Source organism: Pithys albifrons, chromosome 3 (assembly GCF_047495875.1).
Source record: "Pithys albifrons albifrons isolate INPA30051 chromosome 3, PitAlb_v1, whole genome shotgun sequence".
Lineage (NCBI taxonomy): Eukaryota > Metazoa > Chordata > Aves > Passeriformes > Thamnophilidae > Pithys > Pithys albifrons.
In genome coordinates, this window is record NC_092460.1 from 4,211,666 (window position 1) to 4,224,564 (window position 12,899).

Here is a 12,899-nt window from a genome sequence, read left to right on the forward strand (position 1 = left end):
GTGCAAAGAATGGAGATGCCAACATTGGAACAGGGAGAGAAGGGAAAGTGGAACCTCACAAGTCCCTCATGGAGTCAGCACTGGAAGTGAACTTGGGTCTGTCCAGCTTTCTCTGCCTAAATGGCATTCACTTGGCAGAGAAACTCTGCAGCCTGTCCATCTTACACTGCTGTCACCACATGCCTTTACCAGTGGTATCCCAAAATGTGTTTTCCTTAGTAGCAGTGCAAATGCAACATCGACTGTCTCAGAATTTCATCCAACTCGGTTTCTGACCAGATATAAAAATACCAGTTCCTTCATGCTAAGAGAAAATAGCAATACTAAATGAGAAACTACAGAAAAACCGCAATGCATAAACATATGGTCTTTGCTGAGTGTATATGTACTATAATAAAACTCTCCCAAACTTTATACTTAATGAAAAAAGAGTGCCAGCAGCAACCCCCTGAAATCCTCAAGCTGTTCAACTGCGTGATTTTGTACTATCAATACAATCACTTTCATATACAGAAGATGTGCCAGCAATTTCTGCATACAAATACAAAGGTAAATGTTAGAAATCTGGGAAACATTCTAAGGGACTTTGAGATACCTTCCCCTTGTTTCTGTGACCTGCTCCAGTGCCACCACTCACCTGCCTGCTTGCACCATTTTTTTTCCAAATTAACTTGTGCAAACACCAACTTTTCCATGCTGCCAGCTGCATGTCCACCCAAAATCTGTTCCATGGCTGGGCTGGAGCAGAATTACAGTGCACACTTAAATCAGTGTAACTGAATCTGCTTCACTCTCTGATGTTCATTTTTGGCAGCAAAGCAACAGATTGGCCATAATGTGTAGCCAGATATGTGACAGTGGCTATGATCATGTAGAAGCTCAGTCAAAGTGATGACTTGAATCTAAAATAATAAAACAATATAGACACACATATTTTAGACTTGAAAAAATTTATTAATACCAAGTGTGTTCAACATATTTTGATTGCAGTCACATATCGTGGCATAGTAGGAGGTTAATCATTCAAAGGCCTCTATTATACACTTTTTAATGTAGATCAGTAAAGCACTGATGTAAAAGCATAGTTATATTTTGATAAAATCTTATTTTATTTGTTTCTGGTTACCACTTGTAAGGTTGTGTAAGAAGAGCTCTTCTCTGCAGCAGTCAAAGATTCAAGCAACTCAATGCAAGAGTGAACAACTGGGTGAAAAGAGCCAAGTTCTCAGGAGCAGGGATGTAACAGACACCCCCGCTCTGCAGATCAGAGACAGAGAGAAAATTATACCACATACTATCTAGGGAGTAATAAATTTAAAAAATTCACTGTCCTGCATTTTGGCTACAGACCCAGAGTAGCAAACAAAGGTGTTGACATGATGCTCCTGGAGTATGAGTTGAACAACCCTAAAGGCTCTTAACACAAGAGCCACAACTGATGCCTGGAGAGCTGTTTAAGAACCTGTAAGTTGCTTCAGCACAAAAGCCCCCCACATTTGCCCCAAATCCATGATGTGCCTCTGCACTGCTCCTGGGCCATTGCTCCCAGAACTCTCCTGCAAGCAGTGGCAGGTCAGGCTCTCACAGAGGTTCACTGGGGCCTCTGTTGCTGGAATTACAGTTTATGTCCTTCCCTCACCAAAAGCCAATCTCTGACTCGACCTCTGAAGTAAAACCTTCGCACAGCCTACTTCAGAGGAAGCTGGAGATGTGTCAGCAGGTAACACCACAAAATGTAACACCAAGAGACACATTACAAACTTAAATCCCTGGCTATTGCCACTTCACCCTTGTAAAGTTTGATTCTGAATTTATGAAGATCATCATCCTGTCTCCAGAGGCCCAGGCTCTTATCGTTGTCTGAGAACACAGAAGGTCTTTGTGATCCAGGATCCTTCCCTTCTCTGGAGAAATTTTTGCACTGATAATTCAGACAATGGAAATAGCTAAGTATTGTGCTGTATTTTATAATGTATTTCACAGAGGAATGTGCTTCAGATTGAAACTTATACCTAATTTATTTCCATTTGTTTCCTACATAGAGAAACAATTTTATTCTTTTTTTACTTGTTAAACTAAATTCATATTTTGTATCTGATTACCATTTGTATGTACATGCCAATTATATATCCAGAATATATTATGTATCATATCTGTGAGATTATGGCAGATTTTCTTGTTATTATTAGCCATGTAGAGCCAATTGTGCTCATAAATTGCAAAGCTTCTTGTTTCCATTTTTCAAAGGAACAGCAACTTGTCCTAATTACTTGCCCAAAACACTGTAGATAATGTTTTTTTCATTTATCAGTGCTCCATTAAACACAGAGCAGCCAAATTCTCTTTTTCATCAGAGAGATGCACCAAGAGATGTAAGGTGGTCTTTGTACATTTCCAAACAAAATGTTTTCATTGCAGTTCTTAGAAACTAACTATGATTTTGGCAGAAGAAAGCAATACACATTCCTTAGAGATGCTCCTTCACACTTTGCTTGGATGGAAAAGCAGAATGGCTGAGGCACCAACTTCTTCATAAAACCAGCATATAAATAGTTCTTTCACAAGGCAAGTATTACCAGAAAAAAGGGCTGGGAGTTCTTAGACTCTAAAAAAATAATACTGAGGAAGTCTTGGAAAGTGTCAGTTAGACAAGAATAAACTCTCTGATGAAACTTTCATCTTTCACAGGCTTGTCCTGCAGATTTGAATTTATGCAGAGAAGAAGGTGACTACTGGTTCATAATCCAGCTCCCTGTCCAATATTCTTGTTATAGATTACATTGATAAGGTCCAAAAGTTAATTAGTGCAGAATTTCTCTGAAAAGGCATCACAGTTTCTAAAGACATGATCGAGGCCTTGATCCAAATCAAATCACCATTGGAAATTAGATGTCATTAATTTCTTATAATAACAAAAATGCATTTTATATGCTATGCATCTTCAATTTCTGCATGTGAAAATCTGGAACATAAGGAAGTTTATGCCAAATATTAAAACCATCCATCAGTTTTAGATCAGTGGGGAGAATGATCTATTTTGAAGCAAATAATTTAATTTTTGTGCAGTATTTGAACTGCTGGTTCAGTTCTGTACAAGAATGAGGAACTTTTCTCATGAGAGGTCACTCAGTGCATTTCCAGCCTGGAGGATTGTTTGTGTATGTTTTTCTTTTAAAGAAAAATTTATTGGCAGAAGTTACGTAATTACACTTTCTCCCTGCAGGGATAATGTTTGATTGCATTTCACAGGGGGCAGCAGGAGGACGACAGTCAGTATGTAAAGATGTAGAGAATTATCTGGCACTAGAATAGCTCTCATGGCCTAATGGCAGAAAATCAGATTAATTCTCCATTAGGTGCTGTATTTAATAAATTATGGCTTTTAAACCAACTTTTGTGCTTTGGGCAGTTTTTTGAGCTTCTTGTTGCATTTTCTCCTCAGTGGTGTATTGAATTCGCCTCTTTCCACACTGTTGTCATACATTTATCCAATGGCTTAGGAGAGACTTATGGCATTGGGAATTCCTGTCACTCCTCAGTTTATTCATGTCCTGCCTGACCTGCAGCAAAATGTAAACACAACAACACATTTATTGTCGTGAATTAGTCCTGGAGTCACCACTGTTTTTACAGGAAAGCAACAAACCATCTTCCCAACACACTGAAGACTCTTCAATTAAGACATTTATGAAAAGCAGCTGAAATAAAAGCCCTGTAAGGTATTTTACAGGTCCGAACTCCTCCTCTCGCTGCTCCGGGGGGCGGGTTGTAACTTTCAGCCTCAACAAGTCAGGTTCAGTCACACCTCCCCCGTTCGCAGGGTTACCCATTTCCTCTCCAGCAGCTCTTGGAAAGCTCCACCAAGTGTAAGAGCCACTGGGTTTTGGGGAAGATGTCCGAATTCCCGCAAATTCACAGGAATAACCAAATACATACACGAATCCTTCCCCGTCCCGGCGCACCCACGAGGGAGGCGGGGCCGCCCCTGCGCATGCGCGTCGCGCCCCGGTGCGGGCGGGCGCGGGAAGCGGCGCTGCGGGTGAGTGGCGGCGGCGCGGGCGGGCGGGAATGGTCCATCCTCCCTTATCCCGCGGCTCTTCCCGCAGTTCTTCCCACTGGGAGCCGCCGCCTCGGAGGGCTGTGCCCCGCTGGAGGGCTCGGGAGGGCGGTTCTGGGGCCCTCGGCCCGGTGTTCGGTTGTGTTGTAGCGGACACCCCCCGTCCCGCTCCCTGTGCCTTCCCTGGGACTCGGCGCTGTTCGCACGGGAAGCGCCGGGAATTGGGATTGCCGGGGATACCCCGTGGGGTGCTGGGGTGGTTCCTGTGCCGTGAGGGGTCTGTGGGAGCCCCCAGAGGGGTTTGGGTCGTTCATTTGGGTCGGGGATGCTCCAAGTGCCACGGCAGGGCCTGGCTTTGGGACCGCTCTCAATTTATTTATCAGACTTTCTAAAACTTGCAGACTGACGTGCCCTGAGGGGGTCTAAACGAACTATTGTGTTTTTGTTACCTCTTATCCCAACTGGTGGTGTTTAAATAGAGAAGAAGAAGGTGCTGGGTGATGTTGGTGGGTTTGTAGGTGCCCTACAAGGGAGGTGCTCCCTGTCTGGGCCCAACTAATAAACACGTGGCAGCTTTTCAGCCTGGAAAGAGTGGGAATGTTGTCTTGGAATCAAGTAAAACAGTGAAATGGGGAGTTTTAATTTTTTTCACATGTGCCAAATGAGGTATCTTACCCATATGAGAAAAAGGGATCTGTTAATTTCATCCTGGTAATCGTTTCTGTCTGTTTATGAAATTACCAGAATGGGGATAGGTTTAACAAAGATAACTGTGACAGTGAGTGAAAACTACATCTTTCCCAGATAGTAGTTTTGTTTTGTATTTCTTAGTTGAAATATTTTTGTTTTGAAAAGTTAATTTTCAAAACTGTGTGAGCATTTGTAAACACCTCCCCCAAAACAAAGCCCCAATCCACAGCTGAATTCTGAGTTAAACCTGATGAGTTGTCTTGTGTTTAGAAACCACTGAAGAGTCAGACGAGTTGTGTGTGTTCATTAGGTGGGTAGTACTGTGTAAATTCCTTCTCTCCTGCTGAGTATGTGCACATGCCAGTGGATATGGATATATGTGGTTCTCGTGGATGTTCATCCAAACTGTCCTTCAATCTGCTCATGTTCTGGCTAACATGTATGTGAGTTATAAAATAACAGCTGTATTGCTGTTTTTCAGTGTTTTCTAATAGTGGTTTGTGATCAGTTCACTAAAGAACTGTAAAGGTCCATATGTGAAGTTATAAATAACAGTTACAAAAAGTGGAAAAGTTTTAGGACTGAATTCAGTGTGTTTTTTAGCGTGGAATATAAACAAGTGCTTTCCTGTTTGCTTTCATTAACATTCAGTTGTTTCATTAAGGTGGTACCTTCACATTCTGGATAACACTTTGGTGTGGTTGCTGTTCTCATGAGTGTTTTCTTCTTGAGCATGGGGAAGAAAATTTTGTGAGACTCTGAAATGTTCTTACAGAATTTTGAAGAGACACTGTTTGTCTCATAAATTGGAAACCACAATAATAATTTCTTTTTTTCCTGTTTTTGTAGGGTCACACAGTGATTCCTTTTCCTGCTGGATCCATCATGATAACTCCAGCTTTTGAACTGACCCAGGATCCAGATTTTCTTACAATATTAATCAGAGTACCTTATGCCAGACCTTCAGAGTTTGATGTGTATTTTGAAGGGGAGGACTTTAAGTTTTATGCTAAGCCATACTTTCTCAGGCAAGTAGTGAAAAAACTTAAAAGTTTGAACTTCATAGTAGAGATTAAACTTGATTTTTGTCCCTTCAGAACATGCCTCATTTGCAGCTTTTGCACTGTTGGCTGCAGGAAGCCCCTTTCAGGCAAAGATCTGTTGTTTTGGATCTGGCCTCTGTTTGTAGACACTAAATCACATTGAAGGGAGTTGAAAGAAACTTTTTAAAACTTACCTTACAATAAATTTTAATTGTAAAATGACCAGACAATCCTCTGGCTGTAAGTTTTGTAGAAAAATTGTGCTTTCTTGGGGGGGGGGAATCTGGGGGGGTTTAACTGTGTGGCTTCATTACTATCAGAGGGAATCATGTAGTTAAATCCTTTGTGGTGCTTTTGGAACGTGCCTTAAGTTTTTATAGGCTGAGAAGTTGCAGAATTAGTCACATTTTCAATGAGGCATCTCATTTTTTGCCCACAGATTGACCCTTCCTGGAAGGATTGTAGAAGATGGCAGAGAAAAAGCATCTTATAACACAGATGAAGGTATTGGTTAATGTTATTAGTGTACATGTAGTTAAAAGTGCTACTAACTCCACTAATTTATACTTTAAAACAAAAGAACAGTAAAGCCTATTAATTTGTTAATTAATTGCTTGCAGAGTGTGTATTATGTGCTTGACTTCAAGCAATCAGATTGCTGAAGGAGTTTCTTCTGGGGATTGTTTGGTTGAAGGATTAAAAATAAAATAAATCTTGTATTCTTCTGTTGGTTTGTGTTTATAAAGTGTGAGTCAGGAGACCACAACTGGTTAAATATTCTCTTTCATGTTTTATCATTTAAGTCTTTGAATTTTGTGAAATAAGGTTAAAAACATGTATTGATGCATAAGAAAATGCTACCAGTGTGTGTCCCACTTCCTCTGAGCTTTTTTGATAAGAGGAAAAATGCACATTTTTGTTTGTCTTGGATATTTTAATACAGTAACTGTATTTTGACTTTTTTAAAGGAACATTCACAATTCAGTTACCCAAGGAAATTCCTGGCCAATATTTTGAGGGGCTGGACATGCTGACATCTCTTTTAGCACCAAAGAAATCAAGATCGGCAAAACCTTTGGTAGAAGAGTTAGGTATGACAGGAAAAATCTTGTTTATAGTAATGATACATGTATGTAATGAAGCAGTTTTACACCTAGAGTGATATATGTAGAAAAATATTTCTATTACTGGCTAGTCCCAGGTATGAGAAGGGTGTGAATAAATCAAAGTGTGGATAAGTGTAGAAATAATTATGTTGTAGATCATATGTATGTCAGCTTTATAGGGTATGTTTAAAATTTTCCACAATGTGCTAAAAATATGCTAATGCTGTGTGGATCTTTGTACCCCTCTAGTGGCTGCAGAGCACACACACTTTGGAGGCTTCTCCTCTCTGCAAACTGCCACAGCTGGACTTTCAGCTCAGATGAGAAGCTGATCAAAGCCCCAGGTTCTGGTGGTTGTCTTGCTTAACATCAGTATTTAGGAGACAAAAATATTTGACTATCTCTGTTTAAACTTTTAATACCTGTCTTGAATTGGTAACATCACTTGGCTTCTGTCAGGGTCCTGCACATCAGACTCTCATCTTGCTGAGATTATAGAATGGATTGGGTTGGAAAAGACCTCCGAGATCATCAAGTCCAACCCTTGGTCCAACTCCAGTCCCTTTACCAGATCATGGCACTCAGTGCCACAGCCAATCTCAACTGAAAAACCTCCAGGGATGGTGAATCCACCCCCTCTCTGGGCAGCCCATTCCAATGCCTGATTACTCTCTCTGCAAAGAATTTTTTCTGCTCTCCAACTTCAATTTCCCCTGGCAGAGCTTGAGCCCATCATGCCCCATTGTCCTGTTGCTGAGTGCCTGGGAGAAGAGACCAACCCCCACCTGGGTAGAACTTCCCTTCAGGAATGGGTATTTCAGTCTTAGAGAAAATACACTTAAATTTAATGTGTCTGAATTTTATTTTTGAAAGTTGGGGAGTTGGAAGCAGGACCTGTGGGTTACTGATCTGTGTGACCCAGTGTTGTGGAAGATTTCTTTAAAAATGTAGTAAAATGAGAGGGGCTTATTGTGCACCAGTGTCTGCCTTTCTAGCAAATCAGATACATTTTCTGTGTAAGGATTTTCTTTCTCTGCCCATGCAATAGATGCAGCTGCCTCTGCTGAGCTGTCTGAGGAGGAGGAAGAAGAATTTGAGTGGGAGATAGAACAGACCCCTTATGAAGAAAGCTCAGAAGGCCCTGCACCACTTCAGCACCCCTATGGCTTTGGGAATCTGCGGTCAGGGGTGTTCCAGAGGCTGCAGGTAGGTGCATTTTTGTCTTTTCCTGCCATAAAAGTTCTGGGTAACTTGCTGTGTGGGCTCCCTGGCTCACCAGACAGCTTTGGAAGACTCTTCAAGATGTCTGCCCACCTGGTATCTGGGATTTATTAGTGTTATGAGGAGGCATCTCAATTTGCTCTTGTGGGTTAATTGGTAGGACAGGAGATCTCAACTGCTGTTATTCTGCTCTTGTGCCTTCAGCAGTTTCTTTTATTCATTAATAGATTGAAACTAATTTAAAACCTGTAGTATAACAGTATTTGTGGTGTACAGAGCTTTTATTAAAGTAGTAGTAGGTGATTTTTTGTAGTGTTCTTGATCTAAGAAACTTAAATTGTAGCTGTTTAAAGCAGTTTGATTCTGTAACTAATTACTGCATGAATTGTGTATTTTCAGGGTTTGGAGCAGAAGGATTGCTATTTATGGAGAAAGTATTTGCATTTTGTTACAATATATATACTGGTTTATAACCATGAAATTCATGAAGAAATACATTTCCTATCAGCATTAAAGTACCACTACTTAATGATGATTAAAAGGGCACCTCAATTGCCTATTAATTAATGTACAGCCACTTCAGAGAGTCACAAGAACAGTATCTGTGATTCTTATCTTGTCTTTCTTGTGGTTGCATGCTTTTGTTAAATATTCCCAATTTTGAAATATTGCAAAATAACCTCCTTGCCTTATGATAAAAATATCCTGAATAGACTTGATAATATCATGCATTCAAATAATTGCATTTCCTTGGAATTTTGATGTTTAATTGCACAGTGAAGCCAGAATTTGGAAGATTTGAAAGGCAGCTTGAAGATCATCAAGTGGATTTCAGTGTAATGCTGATCCTTCCTAAATCACTACTAAATGTATCCTGCATGTCATTGCTGTGGTTTGGTCCTGTAACTTTGGCTCTGTTTGCAGGATGAGCTCAGTGATGTGATTGACATTAAGGATCCAGACCAAACTCCAGCGGATGAGCGGAGGAGGAGGCGCCTGGTGGCTGAGGCTGCCAAGTTTGAGCCTGATCATTACCTGTGAGTGCTGATTGACCTCACCTGCTCAAGTGGAACTACCTCACTGCAAAGGCTGAGTGGGGCTCTAGGGCCAGGATTTAGCCCCTCACCTCGAGGGGTGTGTTCCCCCTGCTCTTCCCCACCACGTGGCCCCCAGGGAGCCCGCAAGGACCCACACAGAGACCACAGGAGAGGGACGAGAGAGAGTTTATTGATTGAGGGTGAGAGTTTGTAAAGGTTTTGGAGGGATCCTAAATCTACCAATAGTAAGCAAAGGGATTTGGCTCTGTGCTAATAGGAATAAAGGGTTAACAACCAATAGAAAGGGGTAGATATCCAGTCAGAAGAGTTTTTGTAACTTACTTCCAGCCCTTCCTCAGGGGTGAGATAACAGTTATCTCAGAGGATTTTTGGGAACGAGAAGCAGTGACTTGGCAAAAGGAAGAATAGAAACCATTTTGTACATTTAAACAACACTAAAACCCTCACTTTTTAAGGCATTAGAGTTAGCTTCTTCATTTTCTTCAGAAGTCCACTTCTGACAGTCTTTTTCCATTCCAGATACTCTGTTGAATGGTACAGCTCACCTGACACACATTCACTTTTCATAAATGATTTTGTTTAAAGATCACTTCTGTAAAGAGTAACTTCCCTCTATTTGTCTGTTTCTTTGTTTTGTCAGAGCAGGCCCCAGAGGGTGTTCTCAGTGTGACACAGGACACTGCCCAAATGTTTGGGGGTTACTCAGTTGTTTAATTACTGCTTAAGTCTGTGAACTCTTGCAGAACATTGTTTCATAGTTCACCTCTTCAGCAGCTGAGCAGCCAATCCCTGCCAGCATTTTGGGTTATGGATGTCAGAACTTTTTCCTCTTATGAAACAAAGATTAATGAACCATCCTGGTCTATTAGGAGGTAATTAGGAATATTTTGTCTTGGCCACTTTGTTTTTTGCCTTCATGTGGAACCTGTTTTACAGCAGAATGAGGAAAAGTTCCAAATCAAAAATACTCTTTCTTTTGTACTTTATTCCATGTAATGAACATGGAAGTGATTCTTGATGTGCCTTTCAGGTCCAGTGAGGTTCAGAAGCTTCCAGATAAGTAAAATAAATTGAAGCCATGAAATCTTATTAATATACACTGATTCCTGCAAGATGGATTTGCTGGGAGAAGAGTTCTTCCCCAGCAGGGAGAATTAGTACTGTGATATGTTTTGTTGGGGACAGGAAGGCTTAGCCCATTTTGTTCTTTTTCAGAAGGTACCTTTGCAAACCTGGAATTTTCCCCCAGGTGAATGTTTCAGAGGCAGCCTCGTCTTTCTGTAGCACACGGAAACTAGAAGAGCTTCCTGGATTATATCACTTAGAAGTACATTTCACTAGAACTGAAGTAGTTCCTAACCTATAATGGGATGCAAATTGCAGTAATTCAAAGTTTCCATTTTAGACTCTGTGTTCTGGCCTGGTAGATGAGTTACACCATTTAGTTTAATGGCTGTGTTTTGGTTGCTTCAGAACAGATGATCCCAGCCTTTCTTCAAGACATTGTTTTCCCTTGTACCCTGATTGAGAACAGAAGCTCTGGGAGAAATGGGGTCAAACAAGTGTTCTGGTGCCTTTGAGCAAAGTGTACACTGACTGATACCTTTAAGTAACTTTCTAATGACATTGGAAGAAAGCAACAAAAAAAAATCAGTGTCAGAGTGAAGCAAATTGCATTCTCTGTTTAGTAGACTGGGCAGGATTTGTGTGGTGATGTAGAAGGTTTTAAGAAATATCCTGCAGGTTTTTTTCAGTTCTTGTTATTTATACCATTGTTTGGCTTGAAGAAAAAGCTCAAATGGTAAGAGGAGGCTTAGAATCTGAGTCCTTTAGTATAAATCTTCCCAGAATCAGTATGTTGAGGTTTTTACCACAGTGGCTTTGTGCTGAGGTGGAGGTAATCTCCCTTCCAGAATTCACCTGCAACTTTATTTCTCCCCCTTGTCCTTGTTTACCTAAAAGTCCATCCCTTCTTTGTGTGTACCCTTCAGCTGCACACCCTTCCTCCCCACAGAACCCCTGGGTCTTAAGTGGGAGAGCTTCCCAGTGAAATCCAGTGATTTGTCTGAGTAACCTTCCCTTTGGAATGTTTTCCTTTAGATACACCCAGAACGAATCAGGTTTGTTCACCTTCAGTCATGCTGGAAGCTCATCCATCTCCTGGGCTTCTTGGATGGCTCAGGAAAGGTGGAGGAAGGAAGGAAGGGATGCTGTGAGAAAAGAGAATGTTGTTTATGCTTTTAAGAATAATTATTTTCTGCTTTTAAGTCAAAGAACATATTTCTAATGTATGGAAAATAACCCAGAGCCAAGTGAGGTGTATTCTGTGTGTGCATTAATATATCCCCACATACAGTATGAACTGAAATAAAGAGCATATGACTTTATCTTTTCCCTAGAGCTGATTTTTTTGAAGATGAAGCTATTCAGCATATTTTAAAGTACAAGCCATGGTGGGTTGATGCTCATAAAAAGATGACAGCCTTGCAGAGGGAAAGTCATCAGGAACATGACAGTCATACATTTGGTGAGAACATACAGTTTTATATCTCTCTCTATATAAATACACACACACCCCCCTGTTGCTTGAATGATGATTGCTGTGATGCCATCTTATGTTCTGGTTAATTGTTCTTAAAGAAAATTTATTACTTTACTATTTTTATGGGTCTCAGAAACTTCTTTGAAGGAAAATCTTTGTGTCTTTAGAGACTTGAAGGGATGTTTTCAGGATTAGTGAATGACCTTGTAGGAACTGTTAACAGATAACTGAGGTTTACCCTCCCTGCCCACAGTGATTGTAGAGAGCCCTACAAATTACTGTTATGCATATTCTTCTGTTGTCCTTTGTTCATTTCCTCTATAGTATGAAAATCTGATATTGCTGAAGTAGATAATGATAATCCCTTCACCAGAGGTTCTTAGTGCACTAATAATACCTGCACTTTCACGTTTTCTACAGGAGAAGAACAATGGAGTTTGGGTAAATGTTGTGTATTTTACTGTGAATGTAATCTGATCTTCATTCCTGGTCTCTTTTCAGCCTCTGAAGCAAGAAATTGTTAATTATATCCATCATAAATATTTGATGTAAAAAGCATTGGACAAAGGTAGAAGCTTGAAAACAGAATAATGAGGGGTTCTTTTGTTTGTTTTTGTACACGCACTTCTTAGTAAATGAAACACTCTTTACTGTTTGCCTGTGTTAAAGAATATAATTAAAATTAAGGGCTGCTGGATAATTCAATTGAGAAAGAGAATATTTTTCCTTCAAACTGAGATTCGTATGTTTTTCTTCAGTGTCTTGCTGGGTTTTAGGTGCAACAACAACCGACAAATGACTTGAAAGCTTGGCAAGCCTGCTAATGAAAATTACACAGAAAAAGGGTCACTCTAAAACACTTGTTATAACATATATTTAATAAGAATGATTAAAAAAAATGGATCTGACTTCGATATGGTTGAGTGAAGAGGTTTATGTAGTTTTGTGGATCTTGAGGAAATTCAAGTAACAAAAGAAGTGGTGTGATATTGGGATGATGTTAATTACAACAACCCACCCTTTCCCTTTGAAAGACCTCAGTTTTGGTAACATTTGTACTGTTTGAATGGCAAGTGACTGAAACCAGTGGAGGCTTTTAAACCTGAGTGAGTTGTGGTGAAGGAAACCACCATGAGAGGGAGTGCAGGTTCTACTTGAAGGTCTCCTATGGATGCAAATGCA

General features: G+C 40.4%; 1 protein-coding gene across 5 annotated transcripts in view; it reads left to right on the top strand.

Moving 5' to 3' along the window:
- Window positions 1-4,005: 4,005 nt before the first annotated feature.
- SHQ1 (SHQ1, H/ACA ribonucleoprotein assembly factor) overlaps window positions 4,006-12,899 on the top strand; it is a 50,131-nt gene continuing 41,237 nt past the window's right edge. For 3 of the 5 annotated variants that reach the window (XM_071550224.1, XM_071550227.1, XM_071550228.1), the window contains exons 1-7: window positions 4,006-4,039; window positions 5,597-5,775; window positions 6,230-6,294; window positions 6,759-6,881; window positions 7,945-8,102; window positions 9,042-9,154; window positions 11,575-11,702. In XM_071550224.1, coding sequence (XP_071406325.1) covers window positions 5,633-5,775; window positions 6,230-6,294; window positions 6,759-6,881; window positions 7,945-8,102; window positions 9,042-9,154; window positions 11,575-11,702 — 730 coding nt within the window. In that variant the 5' untranslated portion in view covers window positions 4,006-4,039; window positions 5,597-5,632. Of the gene's footprint in view, window positions 4,040-4,410; window positions 5,058-5,596; window positions 5,776-6,229; window positions 6,295-6,758; window positions 6,882-7,944; window positions 8,103-9,041; window positions 9,155-11,574; window positions 11,703-12,899 lie in introns of those variants that run through there. The other 2 variants (XM_071550225.1, XM_071550226.1) reach the window with 2 other exon arrangements.